This window comes from Magnolia sinica, chromosome 1 (assembly GCF_029962835.1).
Source record: "Magnolia sinica isolate HGM2019 chromosome 1, MsV1, whole genome shotgun sequence".
NCBI lineage: Eukaryota > Viridiplantae > Streptophyta > Magnoliopsida > Magnoliales > Magnoliaceae > Magnolia > Magnolia sinica.
Window position 1 is genome coordinate 111,483,593 of NC_080573.1, and position 22,277 is coordinate 111,505,869.

The 22,277-nt window shown below is 39.2% G+C and overlaps 1 protein-coding gene across 1 annotated transcript; it reads left to right on the forward strand.

Moving 5' to 3' along the window:
* Nucleotides 1–430: 430 nt before the first annotated feature.
* LOC131254116 (uncharacterized) lies at nt 431–15,950 on the forward strand. The gene is made up of 3 exons (XM_058255127.1): nt 431–830; nt 9,923–10,044; nt 15,637–15,950. Exons 1-3 carry the CDS (start codon nt 533–535, stop codon nt 15,802–15,804), a joined length of 588 nt encoding a protein of 195 aa, XP_058111110.1. The 5' UTR covers nt 431–532; the 3' UTR covers nt 15,805–15,950.
* Nucleotides 15,951–22,277: the final 6,327 nt, after the last annotated feature.

A 22,277-nucleotide genomic window follows, 5' to 3' on the forward strand; every position in this document is an offset into this window, starting at 1 on the left:
GTGTATCCCATATTTGAAATGTATGCAATTAAAAATAAATCCTAGGATTTCCTTTCAAATTACACTTGGGTAATGGAAAAATTCATCATTGATTTGAAAATCCTATCTCACACTTTCCAACACTTGCTCATTTTCCAAAGCCTATAAAATTACTTTTAATCCCATCCTACACTCCTTCCAAACATGTCCTTTTCAATTTTGAGGTGGGATTAGCAATGAAATCTCATTTAATACAACTTAAAACCACGGACCAAACAGGCCCTAAGGTTCCTGGAACAGCGGTTACGGTGAGTTCGTGAAACCCAAAGCTATAATGAGATGTAGTGACTCCCAAGTCCCAAAACAATTATCAGCAGGCCTGGGGTTTGTTCGGGCCCGAATTTTGAACTAATCGGCTCGGGCCTATTTTAAAGGTTGGTTTCCCACGTCTCAGGCCCGGCCCACTGCAAGCCCTACGGGCTTCTTCCTCTTTTTACTTCCTCTCTCCTACCGCAGAAGAAGAGAAAACATTGAAAAAGAAAAAGGGAGAGAAATGGGTTTTGGAGCGCTGCGGATCATCCTACGCCCTTTATCTCAAAAGGCCCACCTTACTCGCGCGGTGCTTTCCCATTTTCCATCCGTCGGGACATCCCCTCTACCGTCCGATGCGTCATTCCGGTCTGTGCTCGGATCCCTCCAGAACAACTCAATCACGCCTCTTCCATGGACGGTGATGATGATGCGATGGAACGGTCCCAGCATGGGAATCCACAGCTTAACGGAGACCCGATTCCCCAAGCGTCGGCCAGGTGCCAAACCCAGAAGGAAAAGGGCCAGCCTCAAACCACCAGGTTCGTTTTCCTGATTTTAAATACAACCGATTGTACGATACAACCCATAACTTCAGATTAGATTTTATTTCCCGATTTTGCCCTTGAAAGTATCTTATATTTTCAAGGGCAAAATGCTTGTAGAAAAGGGTTGTTAGTTTAGTTAGCTTGCATCGGAATCTATTGTTGAAAATGATCTTGATTTGTTGCCTCAGTGTAGGGTGGTTGTACGGTTCATGAAGTACGAGGCCCACTGTAAAAAAGGAAAAAAGATACTATCGCAGTTGTCTGTTTTGTAACTCGCAAATGGACATTAGGTTAAGAAAAGGTTTGGAAAGATAACTGATGAAGGAAAATGGTTTGAAAGATATGCGTTTGAAGGTGGGAATTCTATTAATTGTATGGCCAGGATTCTCATTTGCACTTTTTTTTTTTTCATGTGTCGTCTATGGTTAGTTCATCTGTTCAATGGCCAGAATCCACACCAGCCGTACAACCATGCGTGTGTCGGTGGGGCAGTGAATCAAGACCAGTTTCTTCCACGATGAACCTGAAAAATCCTTAGTTTGCTGATAAAAGCACAGAAAAGAAGAAGTTGCGGTTGTGCTCCCGAACTAGCTGAAAAGGGAAGAGGCTTAAGATCGAAATGAAACAAACCCTAGTTTTCTTACTGAAAATAGTGTAGTAAACTTTAAGATCGAAATGAAACAAACCCTAGTTTTCTTACTGAAAATATTGTAGTAAACTTTCCACAGTCTAAGATCGAAATGAAACAAACTCTAGTTTTCTTACTGAAAATAGTGTAGTAAACTTTAAGATCGAAATGAAACAAACCCTAGTTTTCTTACTGAACATAGTGTAGTAAACTTTCCACAGTCTGCCTCTATACTGTGTGTGTGTGTGTGTGTGTGTGTGCGCGCGCGCGTGCAAAGTCTGCCTCTATACTGTCTGTGTGTGTGTGTGTGTAGTTTTCTTACTGAAAATAGTGTAGTAAACTTTCCACAGTTCTGCGATGTGAATTATGGGTCATTGGTGATCTGCATCGCTATTTTTACTGATATGGAATTGTGGGTCCATACTCCTAGTGTAGATTACCTTGTAATGCCAATCTATATTCGAACATAGAGATTAATATTTTGATTTTGCAGCAGCATTTATTTATGTAATGTTATGCATGCAAGACCTATAATAATAATATTTCAATTTTTTATATATAAGTCACAATACCAATTTGTATATAAAACTGTATAGTATATACTGATGTATAGACTGGAATGACCCACATGATCCTACACCTAGGTACCATACACTAGAGGTAGTAACATATGGTGTACCTCTTCCCACACCATGTACTAGAGTGAAATGTGATCCAGGTAAACCTTGTTCCAGATCATTGATATGATGCGGGCCACCATGGATGGACCATGCTTTAAAAACCTCTCATGATAGAAGATCCTGCGCTACAATCAGTGTCTTGCTAATAGATGGTTCATCATCATCATCGAAGCCTATCCTAACAAAATTGGGGTTGGCTACGCGAATTTTGTTTCACCCATTCCATTCTATCAAGGACTATATCCTCAGTTAAGCACTAGCCATCAACTCTTACTACATCAAGTCCATGTCTTTTTGTGCCTTTGCCTTGCCCTTTTAGAGCCTTCAACTTGAATGACTCCTAACTAGAGGTGTAACTTGGACAGGTCCGGCTAGGCTCAGATTAAACCAACTCTACCTGGCCTTAGGAGGACCCAACCTACAACCCAATCCAACCCGAATTACAACCTGAGGTGCCCAACCTGAACTGAAACCAAAGACATCTATGTTAGACCCAACCTGACCTAATTACATGTGATTATTCTCAACCCAACCTAACCCAGCTTGAATTTGCCCAACTCGAACCCAACATCAATTCAAATTGGATTTAGGGTTTTTCAACTTGAACCCAACCTGAGGACATTGACAACTTGACCCAACTAGACCTACCAGGCTGCTGCACCCTGAAATTTGAGAATCGAAAATGTTACTTTCCGACTCCAAAATCCGGCACCAATAGAGATATTATTATTATTATTGACAACTTGACACATCATCATCATCATCGTCGTCGCCATCGTCGTCATCGTCATCATTGTCATCATCATCATTATCATCATTGTCATCGTCGTCGTCGTCGTCGTCATCATCATCATCGCCCACCCCGAGTGTGTCCCCACATCCCACGGGCTATCCCACTCGAGCCCAGTGTGAAATGCTCCTGCATTAATCACCCCCGGTGAGGAGTCTTGAACACGAGACCTCCCCCGTGGGCCCCAAATCACATGGGTCACCCTCCCCGAGTGTGTCCTTGCATCCCACGGGCTACCCCACTCGAGCCCGGTATGGAAATGCCCCTGCATTAATTACCCCCGGTGAGGAGTCTCGAACACGAGACCTCCCGCTCTGATACCAATTTGATGCAGGACAATTAACCAGTTGCTCTAAAAGCTCGAACTGTTGGAGTATGACGAATTAATCCCTTTATCTCATAGTCTAGGCCCCACATTTCATTGGTTAGGACCTTGGCCGAACCCCCTCGTGGGCCCCAAATCACATGGGCACCGCCTCATACGGGTCACCTACCCCGAGTGTATGCCCGCATCCCACAGGCTACCCCACTCGAGCCCGATGTGAAATGCGCATTAATCACACCCGATGAGGAGTCTCGAACACGAGACCTCCCCCGTGGGCCCCGCCCACCCCGAGTGTGCCCTTGCATCCCACAGACACCTCGACTTGAGCCCGGTGTGAAATGCGCATTAATCACCCCCGGTGAGGAGTCTCGAACACGATCGAAAGTAGTTCAATTATTGAGCACTTCAAGTAGGTCTAGTAATACCTTCTTGAAAAGGGAAAAAAAGTGACTTGAGCTCAACGCGCTCAGTGGGCATACCATGTAGATAATTTATTTTTTAAAAGCAACGAAGGAATTCATTAAAAGAGGGAAAATTATATTTTGTCAAGAATGGGATTCGAACCCATGCCCTTTCGGACCAGTACCTGAAATTGGCGCCTTAGACCAACTCGACCATACCATATAGAAATTAGGGGTACAAACTAATAACAACTAAGCATGTTATAGTAAGTAAACAATAAATCCATCACATGGTGTGGTCGGGATGGTAGTGCGTGGTTTCACAAGCTATGGGGTTTAGCACAAGGAACTTCTATCCAAGCCAATCCCATATCTGATTTGGATAGCGAGTCTCAATGTGGTAAACTTCTAATCTCAGGTTCGATATCTATTCTCTTTACTTCTGATTCTATTTCTGAAAGTCGGTTTGTATTGTTCACTAAAATTTGAATAGATTGGCTAAAACCTATTGGAATCTGTACGTCGATTCTCTTTATCTGCTCTTCTATTTCTATAAGATGCTTTGCTATCTTTGTCTATGCCGCTAATATCCACTGGATATTGTCACTCAAGGTGTTCCCTAATGATGCTAAGCGATAGAGGTTTTCTTGATTTGTAGGGATATGATCTATATGGTTAGCTAATGCTTCTGAATCTCAACAATCGCTATCTTTGTTAGCTAGCGGAGGGAGAATCTAATAATCTTGTTTGGATCCAAATAAATAATTTTTTATTCTATAAATAGGTCTGCTCATAAATGCTTCAAGGATTTTCTTGAGATAGTCTAATCAGATATATTATCCCTTCTTGGATAGCTCTTTTACAAATAGGATAAAAGGCATCTCTACTTGCCACTGCTTCTAAATAGTTCTGAGTTGGTGTCTTACCGCATACTCTGTAGAAAGCTACGTAATGGTAAGTCAAATCGCATATGCGATTGCATGCGATCAGCATATGCCGTTCGCATATGCGATCGCACAATCGCATATGCCATGTCATATTTTTTTTTCAAAAAAAATAAAATAAAAAAATAAAAAATCTAAAAATTCTATAAAAAAAAGAGGGAAAAACTCGTCTAATTAGTACACATGATTGGATTGGGTTATTTTACTTATTTCATTATAGTTTGTGTGTTTCCTTAAGTGATATATTTAATTACTTATATTATATAAATTTTAACAAAACAATCAACAAGCTACATTAAAAGATAACTAATTATTATAAACTTCGAAGAAAGAAATTTTAATGATAAATGGATAACTTGAGAGAACTTACAAGTTATAACTTACAACTCAATTTACAAAAAGTAAGCACAACTTATAAAATACAAAAAATAAACATAATTGAAATAATTGTAGAGAGATTAGAGTAAGAAAGAAAGAGGTGTAAGAGGGAAAGAGTAAGAGATTTTAGAGCTTTGGAGTGAAGAATAGTGAAAATGGAGGGGATATGAGTGCCTAATTATAGGCAAAAGTTCTCCAATTTGAAAAAATAAAAAATAAAAATAAAAATCTTCCACTCTTGCCTTTTGGCAAATATGCGATCGCATATGCAGTATGCGATCGCATACTCGCATATACGATCGCATATTTATCGCATATAAAAGTATGCCATGGCATACTTGCCAGGATCGATTTGATCAAAAGTATGTGCATATGCGATCTCATTTGATAACAATAGTAATATCCGATGATATTTCTTCTATTGATATCTGCTAGGTGAACTTCCAAACAGAGTTGTCGATATTGCTTATATATTTGAAATAGCTCTGAATTTCTACGTACAAACAATAGCTCGAAATTGGTTAGATCATTCATTTAACAAAATTATCTTATTATTATTATTATATATGGCTCTATTAGATCGTAATGGCTTTGATACCATTCTTGCTTAGGCTCCTTAATAGTTGAGTAAACTAAAGGAGTGGTTCTACAACAGCTGCACGTCAGTCCCCATGAGTGCTGACAGCAGGTGGGCCTCCATGTGGACCCTGCCTTGTATATGCAAAAATCCACTTCATCTATCAGACGGGGCACCTCAACTTGGGACATGAGACCAAAAATCAGGCCTTTCCAAGATCAGGTGGGCCACACAAAATGGAAACAATGGTGATTTGAATAACCACTATTCAAAGGGGTCACTAGAAGACAAAATAAGGGGCTGAAAAAAATAGGAAAAAATAATAATAATAAAGGAAGCATCCATCAGTGGATGTTGTTTGCAACGACGTGCCTATGCACCTGAATGCAAACAGCGTGCATTCTGCACGTCAGCCCACTAACATGTGGGGCCACCCAGATCTCAGGTGGAATGCACCACATGTAACAGTTGTGAATTGGTGACCACCCTTGCAATGTTGGGCCCACCATAATGTTTAATTGCCATTGAATCTAGAAGTGTGGGGCCCACTGGGGTGTCCCACCATGATGTATGTGCTATGCCCAATAGAGCCCACCATTTTGGCCACTGAAAAGGCCAATGGGCCTTGGTGGGCCAGTGCAAAACTAGCTATGCCTAGTTCTGCCTTAACAGGGCAGCCCCTAGTGGGCCCCACAACACTTTGATTTCAGGCCTTTCTGGGGGTTGTGGGACTCACCATGGACTGCCGCCATGATGTGTATATGACCAAATGATCCATTTGATTCAGCCACAAGAATGGACTACGAGCATTAGTGGGCCGTTTGTAAATGTAGTGTATCCAGATTTTTGGTGGAACAACGTGCTGGACAGCTTGCTATCCAGCATATTTGTCCATGCTGTGGGCACGCTATGAGGGTCCCGCCATGATTAAATTGTTTTATCGTTGTTGTCCATACTTGTGATGGCTCAATTGGGGCCATGGGGACTGGTGTAGGTGGACCATGCCAATGGAAACAATGGTGATTGGATGCCAATCATCCAAACCTCCATTAGGCCCATCTGATTATTGTGTGTTGCCAATACTTGGGGCCCTTCTCTATGTGTGCATTGTGTTATTATCTTACGTGTGGATGCGATTTCGTGGTGATATATGCGATGTAATTTTTATGTTTAGTATTCGGCCCATTTGGCAATGCAATTGTAATATATTATTCCTTTGACGGTCCAAGGGGCCCGTCACTTGTGTTTTTGGATGACCATGGGTCCACACCTCGTGGAGCTCAATCCTTGATGCATATGAATGCTTTTAACTCACGATCTTGGACCGCACTGACTGTGTGGACCGTTTGGATGAAGTTTTGGTATGTTGTTGATGACATTGTAACATGGTATGATAGTTGGATAAATTAAGGCATGCTTCATGGATCAAAATTCACACACCTTGGGCACTTGGAGTGGGCCCTAAATTGGGCTTGGGCTTTAGGCGAGCCACTAGTGGCAAAAAGGGTAGGCAAGACAAGATGCAAACCCACCTTTGTCGAAAGCCCAGGTAGGCCCATGAATCTTGGATTTGGACACTAGAAAATTGAAAAGTTGTGTGTCATGCTTGGATACATGGACCTTGGTTTGCATTTTATTCCTTAATAAGGGCTAGTAAGGTAAGCCTAGACCCATGAGCATAATTTCATTCCTTTTCATGTGAATGGTGATATGTTAGCATAATTTTGTGATTTGGCTACATGAGCATTCATGAATGAGAATGGTAATATTTGGTGGAATGGTTTGTATGGTAGCTATGTGATGACAAGGTTCATGTTGAGGCCTTTGGATGGCCAAACTTGGATAGCATTGTAAGAAGAATGAGAAGGGTGCACCGTTGTCACCCCGGGCTTAGATCCCGTAATTGGAGACACCCATCCTCCAAGGAACCCATTTAGATTGGTACCAATCAGTGTTCTCGTTGTTGACACAATATTGATGTTATCGCCGATAATATTGGTGTCACTAGTTTAGCGACACCGGAACCCCAATTTTTCATTTCTCTTCGGATTATCGGCGAAATATTGGAGATATCATCGATAATTTTGGAATATCGCTGACTATATCGACTATAGCCACTAACCACGTTACCTATCATAGGAGAACTGTTGCCAACAACCTTTATTTTCAATAAACAGGTAAAAATTTGAAAAAATATCAGAATATCACTTTAATATCGCTATTTTTGTAAATACGTGAGGGTGATCTTGTACCCGGGTGATTGGAACTCAGAACTCGGAAGAACACCTCGCTATTTTTCCACTCCTATTGTTTGCTAAGAAAATTGTATTCCATGTACTGCGTTTTTGTCCGGCTGATTTTAAAACTTTTAGATTCTATAGCATCCTCCATAGTTCTAGCTTTGCTTCCCCCCCTCCCCCCAACCTGCAAATAGATGGTTAAGGCAAAAAAGAAAACGAAAAATCAGAAACAATCCACATTCAGTGGAAAGGGGCCAAGTATTGGATGTTGAGGATTTTCTGGTGCAGTAGATTTTTTTAGCCATCCATGGTGGGACCATCAGATTGTCCTATAGGACTACGGTGCTGCACGAACGTTGCTAACCTATGACTTAAAAATTATTTTTGAAGAAAAATTATTGTTCAACCATAAGAAAGGATATATGGGATCCATCACGGCAACTGGTAATGCAATTAATGCATAAACATGGGCAATTAACCCCTCCTTTTGCAACTGAATCAGCCAATATGTTTGTTTCTCTCGTAATGAGGTTGCATGAAGCTCCTTCTGCTGATTCTACAGATCTAGTCTTATTGATGATTGAATTGAATCTCAATGGTTCCTTCTTCCTTCAACGATAATGGGATTGCAATAAGTTTCTTTAAATTGAATTTCTTTCCAAAATAACTCACAAATTCTTTTACTCAACCACCTGTGTTTGTTATCTTCTCTAACCATTTTTCAGTTCCTTGTTACCTTTTGTAACCATTTTTTAGATCCTTGTTACCTTCTCTTTGTTGATGTAGAAGCTTTTTATTAAAATAGCAAAAAAGGAAAAGAAATGACCGACTCACATAGAAAGGCGTTGAAACACAAAGGAACAAAATAACCAAGCAATGAAACCAAGAAGAAGAAGGAAAAAAAAACAAACAGAAGGGCCTAATGACTAATCTGGACCCTTCTGTCCTCTATACAAAGACTAGATGATGAGGATATCACATCACGTACACTCGTACGTACGTATCAGAGGAGGCGGGTCGCACCGATTTCCCTGTGGTTAGGGGAGTACCCGTGATCGTGCTGAAGACCCCATGTGCATGTGCGAGCATCTGGAAGACCCCACATTGGGAAGATGCACATGGGTTGCTTTATGGAGTGATCTAGATCGTTGGATCGGAGGGACGCGACGATCGGGCCATTGGATCACATGGATCACATGATAGGCCATTGATCGTTGATTGTCCACATCAGTTTTAGACTTTATCGTATTTTAGGATTTAGTTTTTTATTATTTTATATTTGGACACATTATGAGTGTTTTAGTTGATTTTATTTAGACTAGGGCTGTTTTTGTTAGAATTCACAAGACGGGCATGCGATTTGAAAGGAAGATTTGTGCGAGGCTAATCTTCATCAACGAAGGTGCGAGGTCTCCATCCATCCCCACACCATCTTCTCTTTTCTTCCCCAACCAGGTATTTTTTCAAGTTCTTCATTCTCTCCATCACAGATCTTCGCCTTCTCCCAAACCTTACTTTCCCATACCCATAGCCATACCCATCCACAATCTAAACCCTAACTGACCTAAACCCATCCTCCCAAATCCCACCTGCCCCTTTTGGTTTCCCACCATCATTATATCAAAACTCCCTTCTTCTATTCCCGAAACTCTAACCACAAACCTAAAATTCCTAATTTTCCTACTTTCCCAAATTACCCAAATCCTAATTTTCACCCTAGGTTGTATTCGGTTTCCTATTTTGAAATAGACTATACCCTATGCTAATTGGATGTCCCTACATCCATTAGATCGTAGTTTCTTTTTATTTAATGATCTTGTGTTACGATGTTGGTAGCTTAGGTTAGGATTACGCATGATTTTCTTTTGATTTTCATGATATTTGTGATGAATACAGCGATGTTTGTGTTTTTTTTTTTTTTTTGTTAAATATCTTAATTCGGTTATTTAATCTCACATGTTGCTTAGTTCATGCATCACTAGACCTCATTGCACCATCCTTAGTCAGTGGTTAGCCACCTTATTTGCCTCTTGAAGAACTTGCACAAAGAAGATCAACTTTTCATCGCATAGCTCCCTGCTCTCTTACTGTGGTAGTAATTGTAGTGTGTTGAACGAATGCAGGCCCTTATGCTTGGGTGCAGTATGTACCTGGGGAGCCGATCCCCAGAAGTCGACCTAATGAAGGAAGTGTTCAAGGACGGAATCGGATAAAGCGGATTAAACAACATAAGGCATTTATAAAGGTTTGTATGATTCTTTCACCCTTTCTGGCTTCTTCTTTTGAGAGTGATGAAAGTTTGTGTGATTCTTTCACCTTTTATGGCATCTTCTTTTGAGAGTGATGCTTGGAGACATGTTGGGAATATTTCTTTGAGATCTATCACCCTCCAATACCATATTAATGTCAGTTTGGTTTTGTTTTTCCCTGAAATTGATGGACATTACGATTCTCAAGGTTCATAGAATTCCTTACTTTATAAGGTTGATTGCTTTCTGTTTGAATTGTTGTTGGTTTGCTTAGTTTTTCCAGAATTATTTTCTGCTGATTTTTTGATGAAATTGAAGCCATAGTTGCTTAGGTAGTGTTTATATATTTTTCTATATATATATGTGTGTGTGTGTGTGTGTGTGTGTGTGTGTATGTATATATTTGATTTTAGTTGATTTCTTTCTCACTCTTTGCAGTCAAGCCTTTTATTTCTGATATTATAAATGCCCGGGTTGATTTTCATCACCCAATGTAATAGGCTAATTCATATCACTTGTTGAATTTTTGTGTTCTTATTGCTAGTCCCAAGCTGGATAAAGGAGGGTTGCATTAGGTTGGTAGCTGGCGTGAAACTTTTGCTGTAGCTTACATCATGAATCCTAACAATGAGACATTCCAAACTCATGCTAGGGTGTTCCTTGTAAGCGACACGCTGCATTGGAGCCCAAGTGTAGGGGACTCCTTGATGTCCATGTGAAATCCACCTTGACCATTCGGTGCACCATCCCAAATTAATCATATGGCACAAAAATCATGTTGGTCCTTGATTAAGAGAGCCATACAAACAGGAAACAGTTGGGATTGAGATGCCAACCCTTGATTTTTACGTAGCTCAACATGATGATTATACAAAATCTAATCCAATCATGAGTTGGTCCACTAAAATTTATGCCTAGGGACAAAATTAGGCCCAACTGTGATTTAGGTGGGCCACATGAATGGAAACCCTTTTGAGGGTGAGCATTGCCCTATGCTCTTTTTAATCACATGGTGCACTAGAATCAGGGACGGGTAGGAAATTTGGGCCATGGGCCTAACATGGTGTGACGCATGTGGTGGTTCGAGTGGATTTCACATACACATCATGGTGGGCCACCTCATTTTTAGTGTCATGGCCCAGGACGTGGATTGCAATGGACGGGGATATCCCGCGAAAGCCTTTCGCAGGAAGTTCCTGCGCTGGGATGCTAAGTGGGGTCCACCGTGATGTTTGTGATAAATCCATCCTGTCCATTTGTTTTCCAAGATCATTTTAGGACATTCGACCGAAAATGACGTGAATTCAAAACTCAATTGGGCCGCACGAGAGGAAACAATTGTGATTTAGTCACCACCGTTGAAACATTTTTAAGGCCACAAAAGTTTCTTATCATGCTAATTTTTTCGTGTTTTCACTTCATCCCAGTGGGAATGACCTTATAAACCGTTTGGATGGCATATAAAAATCAACGTGGAGCCCAGAAAGGTTTCAACGGTAGAAAACTATTTCCCCAGTTTTCCCTCTCATATGGTCCACTTGTGTTTTGAATCCACATCATTTTTGGTCGAATGTCCTAAAATGATCTCGGAAAACGGATGGACGGGACGGATTTATCACAAACATCACGTTGGACCCCACTTAGCATCCCAGCGCAGGAACTTCCTGCGAAAGGCTTTCGCAGGAAATCCGCGTCCGATTGCAATCCTGACTGGACTAGGGTCCATCAACAAGGGACTCAGGTTGCATATGACAGTGCTATGTGGGCCCCCACCATGATGTATATGTTTTATCCACACCGTCCATCCATCTTGCTAGCTTATTTTAGGGCACGAGCCCAAAAATGAGGTAGATCCAAATCTCAGGCAGACCACACCACATGAAACATTGGTGATTGAACGCCTGCCATTAAAAGAAATCCAAAAGCCCACTGTAATGCTTATTTGCCATCCAACTTGTTGATTAGGTCGGACGGACCTAGATAAAGGGAATACACAAATATCAGCTTGATCCAAAACTTTTGTGGGCCCCAAGAAATCTGTGAACATATTAAAGGAGAAGGTTTGGGAAAGTGGGGGGTTTTCATTAGGGAATGGAAAGAAGATTCGATTCTGGGAGGACATATGGGCTGGTGATAAACAATTGAGTCTGGTATTTCCTCACCTGGCTCGTATTGCTACAGATCCAAACATCTCGGTTGAGAGGTGTTATTCCATTCATGGTGAGGAAGTTGTTTGTTGTCCTCCTTGTAGAAGAAAGTCAACCGAGTTAGAGTAGGAGTTATTAAGGTTGCCGCATTTCTTCTCGAATCGCCTCCTGTCAGTTTCAGAGGTAGATGAAATGGCGTGGATCAGTGAACAATCTGGTAACTTTTCAGTTCAAGTCATTTTACATGAAATTAGATGGGGGCTACTCTGAGCAAGTTGCATGTCATACAACGCAAGTTTGGAAATATGGTGCTCCTTCCAAGGCGGCAGCATTCGCATGGCTGGTGGGTAGAAGAAAGGTTCTTACAATTGATAACTTTTTTAGGCGTGGTATGGTAATCCCTAATGTGTGTCTCTTATGTTATAGCGAGGATTCAGTAGATCATCTTTTCATTCATTGCTTTTTTTGCATCAAAGATGTGGGTTGGCATTTTGAAACTATTCAGAGTCTCATGGATTATTCCAGGATTGATCAATCATTTTTTTCCTGGCTTGGCATGGAGGGGGCAAGAGTAAGATTGGGAATCGAATATGGCAATTATGTTTATTAGCAGGTCTTTGGAGTATTTGCATGGAAAGAAATAGTTGCTGTTTCAGAAATCAATGGAAGAGCTTTATTGAAGCTTTTAATAGGGCGAAAATATATGTTGTTGAGTGGGCTTATGCAGCTAATGTGTTCCCAGTTGCCCAATTTCCAGTTAGCTGGTTAGATTTGTAGATAGTAGCTCTTCTTGTGTCTGTTTTTTTCTTTCTTTCTTTCTGTTGTATTCTTTGGCCTTTTGCCTTTCTGAATAAAATTTTATTATCACCGTTTCGAAAAAAAGAAAAAGAAAAGAAGAAGAAGCAATAACACGAGGCAGGTCCAAATACCTCCAGATATGCCAAATTGGTTCGAGCTACCTCTACTGGTTTCCAATAGAGAGAATATCAGAAAGTGATTTAACTGAGAAATGACCTGCCCTCTCAGGATTCCAGATCCATCTGTCGATCTTCCAACTCCAAAAGACCAACAATTTCTCAATCTGATCATTGCTGAGGCTTCTTAAAAATTGGGACTCCATGCTGTTGAATCCCCCATCTGTGAGAAACATTGGGAGACTAAGACATTGTTGCAGTCATCCATGTATGCTGTATTTTGAAAAGATACAAAACTCAAAAAATGCCCCCAAGTTTTTAATCAAGTGCCAGAGATGTTGTCTAGGCTTAAAAGGTCCCAAATAACTTCCAAAAGAAAAAAAAAGGAACACAAATATCAATTTGATAGGACATGATTTAGCCCAAAACTGTGATCCTTGCTTTTTGATCGAGTTTTAAGAATTAAATCAAATCATTAGATTCAAATAATGAATGTTAAGGTTTACCAATAAATTGTAAGATTCAATTAGGTTTTTTGGAGGATGGGATTTAAACACAAGATTCAAATTGTTGCCTGTAAGATTTAAATTGAATCATAAGATTCAAATTGTAAGATTTTAACAAGAATGCATGTGGAATTTATGCAACAGCCAGGAGTCCTTTTGAAAACATTTAGACTAATCTACACTAGTCTAGATACAAGAATCTCCTAGGGAACTCTGGAACATTCTAGTGTTCTTTACACAATTAATACAGGACTCTATCCTATAAATGTCTCTACAAAATACGTACAAGCACTCCTGTGTAAAATGTGAGCCAAAAATGTCTTAGTCCAAGGATGAGCTTCCAAGCCAGTGAGATACCACTAGATTTCTCATACAAAAACCTGATCATATTAAATTCTCCTGCTGCATACCAAGGAGCACCCCATCTGTTGCTGATACCATCAAGCTCAAGTTCAAGTCTTTGATCTGGATCATTTTGGACCATGAAGAGCTGGAAATACCCACCGCATGCCGCTAATTGTATACTTGAAGAGTACCGAGACTGAAAATTAAGCAGCTCGCCAGTCTCATGGATCAGTAAGTCTTTCTAGATTACTTTTTCTCAATAAATTGAAACAAAGAAACAAAATCAGTGAAATGAAGACACAAGCTGAACTTCAAACTACTGGGCTAAATCCCAAACCTGCAAAAAGTAGTGTCAAAAGATATAAAACAAGCTCCAGCAGGGAAGCCCCTGCTAATGCAACTAGAGGGAAGTGTCAAATTTCTCAGTAGGCTGATAAAAAATCTCAGCAAGACATCTTAAGTCACAAACCTATGCTCCATCAGGCTGTTTCTCATAATTCATAGCTCATTGACAACGCAAAATATGCCACCTCTTGAGTCTTCTCCTTCTAGTTTCCAGTCTACACTCAATATTACTAGGCCACTTCTCTAAGATGTTCCCATGTTCAAAGCCAACTTGCTGATGCTGTCTACTCATGGCCCTTATATCAGCATCAGTCAGCCATGCATATTGGAAAGGCAGGATAGGGGAAGACGAATGGGCACGGTGCAAACTCTGGATGTGTATCATGATCATCTCTGTTTATATATATATATATATATATATATATATATATATATATATATATATATAAAATTTTAAAATTTAAATGTGAGTAGAGCTTTGATAAGACCACATGCATGCGCAACAAAGCTCATGTGCCAACAAAGCTTATTTTTTACCAATGCTATTTCTACTGGTCAGATATGACATTAGTATAGTCAAAAATAATCAAGGCAAAGCGAGGATCTCATGTGATGAAAGTGCTAAGCTTTGCTCATTTATGCTGTTATAAAATAAACTCCTGTCAGTGTGATGTGTGTTTTCCATTTGATGACATGTCAATGATTTACCATATACTGCTTGTTGCGTATTGCCTTGCATTATATCGTTTTTACATATTTCTATTTAAAAGTTATTTTGGGGAAGTGCATATATGTCTTATAGTGCTATGTGGGAATACCTTCGCCACATGGCACTTTACAGCAAGGAAAGGGTCAAGCCATGGTGCAACACTATTTTCGTTGCCTGTGGATTGCGCCATCACACAGCTGGGAGTTGCCTGATGAAGAGTTTTGATTTTGTATAGCTTCTTGAAGTTACAATTGGATGTGAGTTCTAGAGGTTTTAGGGTTTGTTTGGCATTGTGGATATTAAATCCTGTGGAATTGAGTGTTTGGGGCAGGAGTGCACAAAGGGCTCTTTTGGGGGATTTCGATTCATCTGCCAAACCAAAGCAAATCCCCACAAATCCCTCCCATTCCATGCTGCCAACTGAGCCCTTACAGCGAGTTGCATCTTCTTAATCTTGGATATAGTTGGGGTCTATCTTACTCTAGTCCCTTCTTTTTTCTTTTTCTTTTTTACCATTTTTTATCGGCATCTATCCTTTGTTTAACAGGCAAGAGAATGCATTATCCTGGCTTGGTAGATTTTTTTGTCCTGCTAACTAGGTTGTTGTGATTGGTATGAACAGTCGGAAGCAAAGAAGCGGAAAGCTCAAGTGCAAGAAGCCAAAAGGAAAAAGTACATGAAGAGGATAGAGCGTAAGATGGCTGCAGTGGCAAGGGAAAGAGCTTGGGCTGAAAGATTAGCAGAGCTGCAGAAACTTGAAGCTGAGGCAAAGAAGAAGACCGAGGCTTGATAGTCCTCAATGAGACTTATGGTGTGAAAACCTGTCTGTGCAATGGTAATGCCGCTGAATGATATGACACCGATTGAACATTTAAGCCAATGGGGTTGGAATGGGAAAGTGAAAATTTTATTGAGTTCAGAGAACATATGGATGAATCGTTGTCATCATATGCATGAGATTATTTCTTGATCATTATCTGTGTGTAAATGCATGGACATGCACACACAAACACACACACACACACATGCACATACATGAGAAGCAGGTCGGTTCACAATTCTGTACAATATGTCGAGGCTTCATACCAATTTCTATTTTTATTTTTATTTTTTTGTAATCCATTTATGCAGGTCGGTTCACCTCTCTCTCTCTCTCTCTCTCTCTCTCTCTCTCTCTCAGATGCTTGAAAGTTGCGGTGCCTCACAAAAATCAAACTCTCTGATTTTATTCCTAATTATTCTCTAGTCGATGACATCTTCATAACCATATTATTTCTAATGCTAGATTTGTATTTTTACCTTGTAGAGAAGATGAGAGGAGGAAGAGAGATGGGTGTGCCACAATCTTTCATTTCTATTAATCAATCGATTTAAAAAAAAAGTCATTTCTGTTCTTCCTTTTCCTTGTATCTTCGTTGCAGTTTCGTGCACTTGGTAAGAAATAACTCTGAAATTTTGACATAAAACAATCAGCAAAAAATGGTTGCAGGTCAGTGAGTTGGGCTGGGGATAGCACATTTCACAAATAGTTAAGTGCATAGAAAATGGACCGTCGAAACAATCCCATACATCCAACTGTTGACCTTTCTTCATTTGGTTTGGACAATTGCTGCATTATCTTTTCATTGGTCTATTTACAGGCCATTTATTGGATGGGATAGGATGGTGTGTTGTGGGATATCTTTGCAGCATTGTTAATCCACTGTCTATTAGCAGCCTATTTATCGGAGTTCTTTGCATGATAGCCGCTGAAAGAATGGTCACTAAAAGGTGGTCCTGACCTGCATGGACTGTTAGCTGTTGAAAATTATGTGATTTGGGCAAGCACTGGATCTAGAGTTGAGTTTGATTTGATTATCTGGTACGCCCTAAAGCTGTATGTGTTTTTGGGACAATCCAGAATGATCAACAGTGTGGGAAGCACTGGGTCCCACTTCTTCTACGAACTGGACGTGCGCTTGCATATCTGGCATGCTCTTGTTGGCCTGGTAAGTGTAGGTGCCTTTGGCCGGGGCATCTAATGCCCATAAAGCATGCTTAGCAGTTTTTGCACCACTGATTAGGGCTGCAACTTGGGTTTGGATTGACCAGAAGCAGACAGACCCAACCTAAGTTAGGTTCAGATTGGATTGGGTTTTCAGGGTCCTCAATTCATGTCAGGGTTGGAAATTTACAACTCGGATTGGAAATCAGGTTGGGACAATCACATGTATTTGGGTTGGGTTGGGTTAGTTTAGGGTTGAGTATTGAGGAATTCGGGTTGGAAACCTTGGGTTGAAATTTGGCTCAGGTCAGGTCAGGTCGCAAGTTGGGTCCTCTTTTCAGGTCAGGTTCATGTAGACCCTCAACCTGACCCAACCCTCTAATATTGATTGGTCGAGTTCAAATGGACAGTTAAAAACAATCATGTTGCTTGAGGATCCTGACCATGGTATGGAGGTAGGAGGGTAGTGGTGGCAACCCAAAAAAGTCATGCTGGTTGATGATCCTAGACTATCTGGTTGGATGCATTTGAACGGACAGTTAAAAAAACATGAACCCAGCAAAACAGTCCACATTCTACTTGAAAATGCAAGGACGAAGTTGTCCAACTTTCTATCATGGCCTGTCAGCAATGGTTATTGAAGCTTTAAGATCATCTGAAACATGCATTCATGTAAATCATCAGTGGATAATTTGGGAGACTTTACATATATCATACATCTGTTGTGTTTTTTAGAATAAAAATAAATTTCAAAAATAAAAGTTATTTTTAAAAAGTAAATAAACATATTAATTATTTAAACTTTCCATAAATAGAGTGTATAGCCAGCCGGTAAGAGAAGGGATTTTTGTTTATGCAACCAGGGTTCAAATCTCCTCGAGGACGGTGCGAAGCACTGTCCGTGCGCGCGCGGCGTGGGCTATAGGGCTGCTTGGGCGCTTTATTAGGCGCACTTAGCACTTCCCACCTATGCCACGTGTCGCTTATGTGGATACAGTTTTTCCTGTTGGATAACTGCTCCTGTTTGAATGGGTATAGAAATAACTGCCATAGGACAAAGAGTCACGTCATTTCATGGAAAGGCAATTATTTGCTGTAAATGGGTATGAATTTCTTGAAGAGGCTTTTTAACAGCTTTTCAGGAAGAAATCCATAACCTTTCAATTGATATAAATCCTGGATACTATAATCCAGAAGGAGATACTCTTAATCCTTAAGATTATATCATCTTCTGTGCAATTACTTTCGATCTGATCTCTTGCTCAGTTTTTTCTGAACGACTTACGGCATATCAGTGTCAAAACTAGAAATCCGTTCAACACTTAAATATGCAAATTTTCATGTTGAAAATCGGATTGAGAGTTCATTGTATCCTGAAGATAATTTGTAGATTTTCTTCGTTTGCACTGGCTGGAAATTCCAGAAAAAGGGCAGCAAATCTGTCTTGAGAAATTGACTATTCAAGTCAAGCCTTGAACCCGATAGATCTAATCGTTTCGTTATCGTTTTCTTCTATCCTCCATCGTATACAAGAAACACTTACATTTCTAACATTCAAGACAGATATTTTATCTTTTCACAATGGAGACAATTCATTCTATTCAAGTTATGAACCAAGACTTTGTACGACCGGATCGTTTCGACGATCAATTCTTCTTAAGATGGCAGCAGAATATGCTTTTCTTTCTGACTACTCTCAAGTTATCCTACTATCTAGATGATGATCTGTCTTCTCTACCTGAGCCAAAAGAAGACGACTCAGATTAAGTGAAGGAAGAACGGAAGAAAAGGAAGGATGATGATTTTTTTATATAAAGGTCATATCCTAAACGCCCTCTCTAATTCTATCTATAATTCGTACCGTAAAATATCATCTGCTAAAGATCTGTGGACAAAATTGGACCAAAAATATAAAACTGAAGAGATTAGTACTCAGAAATTTCTGATCGACAATTATATCCACTTCAAGTTTAAAAATGATCAGCCAATTCTCTCTCAAGTAACCGAACTACAGAACTTATTTGATGAATTGAATATTGGTGGGATAGATCTTCCTGAAGAATTCCTGGTTGGTGTAGTAATTACAAAATTACTCTTATCATGATTTGATTATAAAAAGTACCTGAAACATGATGAAAGGAAGTACACTCTTGAAGGGCTTCAACGACATCTTCGTATAAAAGAAGAGTTCAGAAACTGAGACAAGAAAGAAAGTGCTTTGGAAAATCATTCCAAAGCAAATATAGTAGAAGATGACAAGACAAAATCTCAGAACTCCAAATCTATTCCCTCAAAGAAAGATAGAGAGTTTAAGAAAAAGGGAAAGAAAAAAGGCAAGTGTCACTTCTACAATAAGCCTGGACACTACATAAAGGAATGTCGACACAGGAAAAAACAACTGAAAGCTCTAGCTAACATGGCAGAAGACCAACTCATAGCAATAGTTACTGAAGCTAATAGAGTATTATCCGATGGTGGATGGTAGCTAGATACTGGTGCAACCATTCATATATCGAAGGACCGAAACATCTTCAAGACCTATGAAAGTATAACAATTGAACAAGAAGTGAAGATGGGTAATAACATTCGTGCGAACATTGTTGAAAAAGGAATAGTAGAGCTTCAGTTTATATTAGGCAAAAGACTGATACTAACAAATGTATTGCATGCACCTGACATGTTAAAAAATCTAGTGTCAAGCGATCTTCTCAATAAGAGAGGATTCAAAATAGTGATTGAGTTTGATAAGTTGGTTATCACCAAGAATGGTATATTTGTAGGCAAAAAATATTCATGTAATAGTATGACTAAACTGAATATTAATAATAATAATGATGTTTCTGTTTATATAGTGGATTCTGTATCTTTATGACATGCTAGACTAAGTCATGTTAATTATTATTCAATGAAAAGAATGATGATCCTCGGCACTATACCAAATCATGAAATTCAACAAGAAGGGAAATGTGATGTGTGTGCCCATTTTAAAATAACCAGAAAACCATTTGAGACTGGCATGAGAAAATCACAACCCTTGGAGTTAATTCATTTTGATATCTGTGATTTAAATAATACCTTAACTTGTGGAGGAAAAATGTATTTTATCACATTTATCGATGACTTCACTAGATTTTCCTATGTATACTTGATAAAATCTAAAGATGAAGCCTTTGAGAAGTTTAAGCTTTATAAGGTCGAAGTGGAAAATCAGTTGAATGTAAAGATTAAAGCCCTTAGAAGTGATAGAGGGGGTGAGTACACTTTTAGTGAATTCAATGAATTTTATAAATTAAATGGTATAATCCATGAATTTACGACACCTTACACACGTCAGCAAAATGGCCTAGCGAAACGCAAAAATAGGACATTAGTTGAGATGATCAATTGTATGATATTAAATTCTGGATTACCACTGAATTTGTAGGGGGAAGAATTGTTAACAGCAAACCGTATTCTAAATATTATTCCACACAAAAAATTGGATATCTCCCCATATGAATTATGGAAAAATAAGAAATTATATCTTCATTATTTCAAAGTGTGGGAAGTATAGCAGAAGTTAGGATTATTGATTCCAAGAAAGTAAAGTTCTAGAGGAATCAGGTGTGCTTTTGTGAGTTATGAGATTCATAGTCCCGTATATAGATTCTTGGTTCTAGAACAAACTTCTTTTGTTGACAAAAACATGATTATAGAGTCTAGGGATGCTATTTTTTTAAAAATACAGTATACAGAGACTATATGAATAATCATACAAAAAGGTAAGTTGATGAAAATATAATAGAACCAATGAATGAAGAGCCTAACAACTTTCATGATAAATCTAATACTCATTCAGAAGAAAATGAACCAAGGAGATCGAAAAAGGCAAGAAAAGTAACATCTTTTGGCTCAGATTTCTATATGTTCATTATAGAAGAGGATAAAAATGAAATAAGAAAGGAGATTACTCTACCACTAAGTATTAAAAGTGATCCATTAACACTTAGTGAAGCTCTCTTATCTCCTAATGTACAGTTTTGGAGGGAAGCCATTGACGATGAAATGGATTCCATAGTCTCCAATAACACATGATGTTTGGTCGATCTTCCACCAGGTTCAAAGCCTATAGGATGTAAGTGAATTTTTAAAAGAAAGTTCAATCCTGATGGAACCATAAATAAGTTTAAAGCTCAATTGGTAGCCAAAGGATTTAGACAAAAGGAAGGTATCGATTTTTTTGATATATATGCTCCTGTTGCTCGAATATCTATCATTAGGACTTTAATTGCTTTTGCAGCAATTCGCCACCTAGTAATCCATAATGAATGTCAAAACGGCATTCTTAAATGGTGATTTAGATGAGGAAGTCTATATGGGACAACCTGAAAGGTTTGTTCAACCTAGGCAAGAGAAGAAAGTGTGTAAACTAGTCAAATCTCTCTATGGGCTCAAGCAAGCTCCTAAGTAATGACATGAGAAGTTTGATCAAGTAGTATAATCTAATGATTTTAGAGTAAACCAAGCAGATAAGTGCATATATATTAAAGGTCAAATCATTATGTGCTTATACGTAGATGATATGCTAATATTTGGACCCAATGAGGACTGTGTGAAAGAAATTAAAAAGTTTCTAAGTGCCAACTTCGACATGAAGGATATGGGCAATGCCGATGTAATATTAGGTATTAAGATTTATAATCTTAATGATGGAATAACCTTAACACAATCTCATTACCTAGAGAAAGTGTTAAAGAACTTTTATCATTATGATAGTAAACCGATTTCAACCCCATTTGATCCAAGTATTAAATTGGTTAAAAATATTGATAGATGTAAAACACAACAAGAATATGCGAGTGTTATTGAGAGTTTAATGTATGCAATGAATTGCACTAGACCCGATATAGCATTCACAGTAGGAATGCTAAGCAGGTGTACCAGTAATCCATGACAAGTACACTGGAATGCGATTTCGAGAGTTTTGAAGTATCTAAGAGGAACCATAGACTATGGACTGCATTATAAATCATATCCTGCTATATTTGAAGGGTACAGCGATGCAAGCTGGAATACAGATAGCATAGAATCTAAATCTACAAGTGGTTGGATATTCACTCTTGGAGGAGGAGCAATATCATGGGCATCTAAGAAACAAACGTTTATATCTCGCTCTACAATGAAAAGTGAGTTTATTACACTTGATGCTGCTTGTAAAGAAGGTAAATGGCTAAGATACCTACTGTTGGAAATCCCGTATTGGCCAAAACCTACTCCTACCATATCTATCTTTTGTGATA

What these genes read in the sequence shown, in the direction of transcription:
- LOC131254116 (XM_058255127.1), top strand. Translation starts at nt 533, where the DNA reads ATGGGTTTTGGAGCGCTGCGGATCATCCTACGCCCTTTATCTCAAAAG. An exon ending in GGCCAGCCTCAAACCACCAG is followed by an intron (nt 831 to 9,922) that starts GTTCGTTTTCCT and finishes GAACGAATGCAG; the next exon opens with GCCCTTATGCTTGGGTGCAG. An exon ending in AACATAAGGCATTTATAAAG is followed by an intron (nt 10,045 to 15,636) that starts GTTTGTATGATT and finishes TGGTATGAACAG; the next exon opens with TCGGAAGCAAAGAAGCGGAA.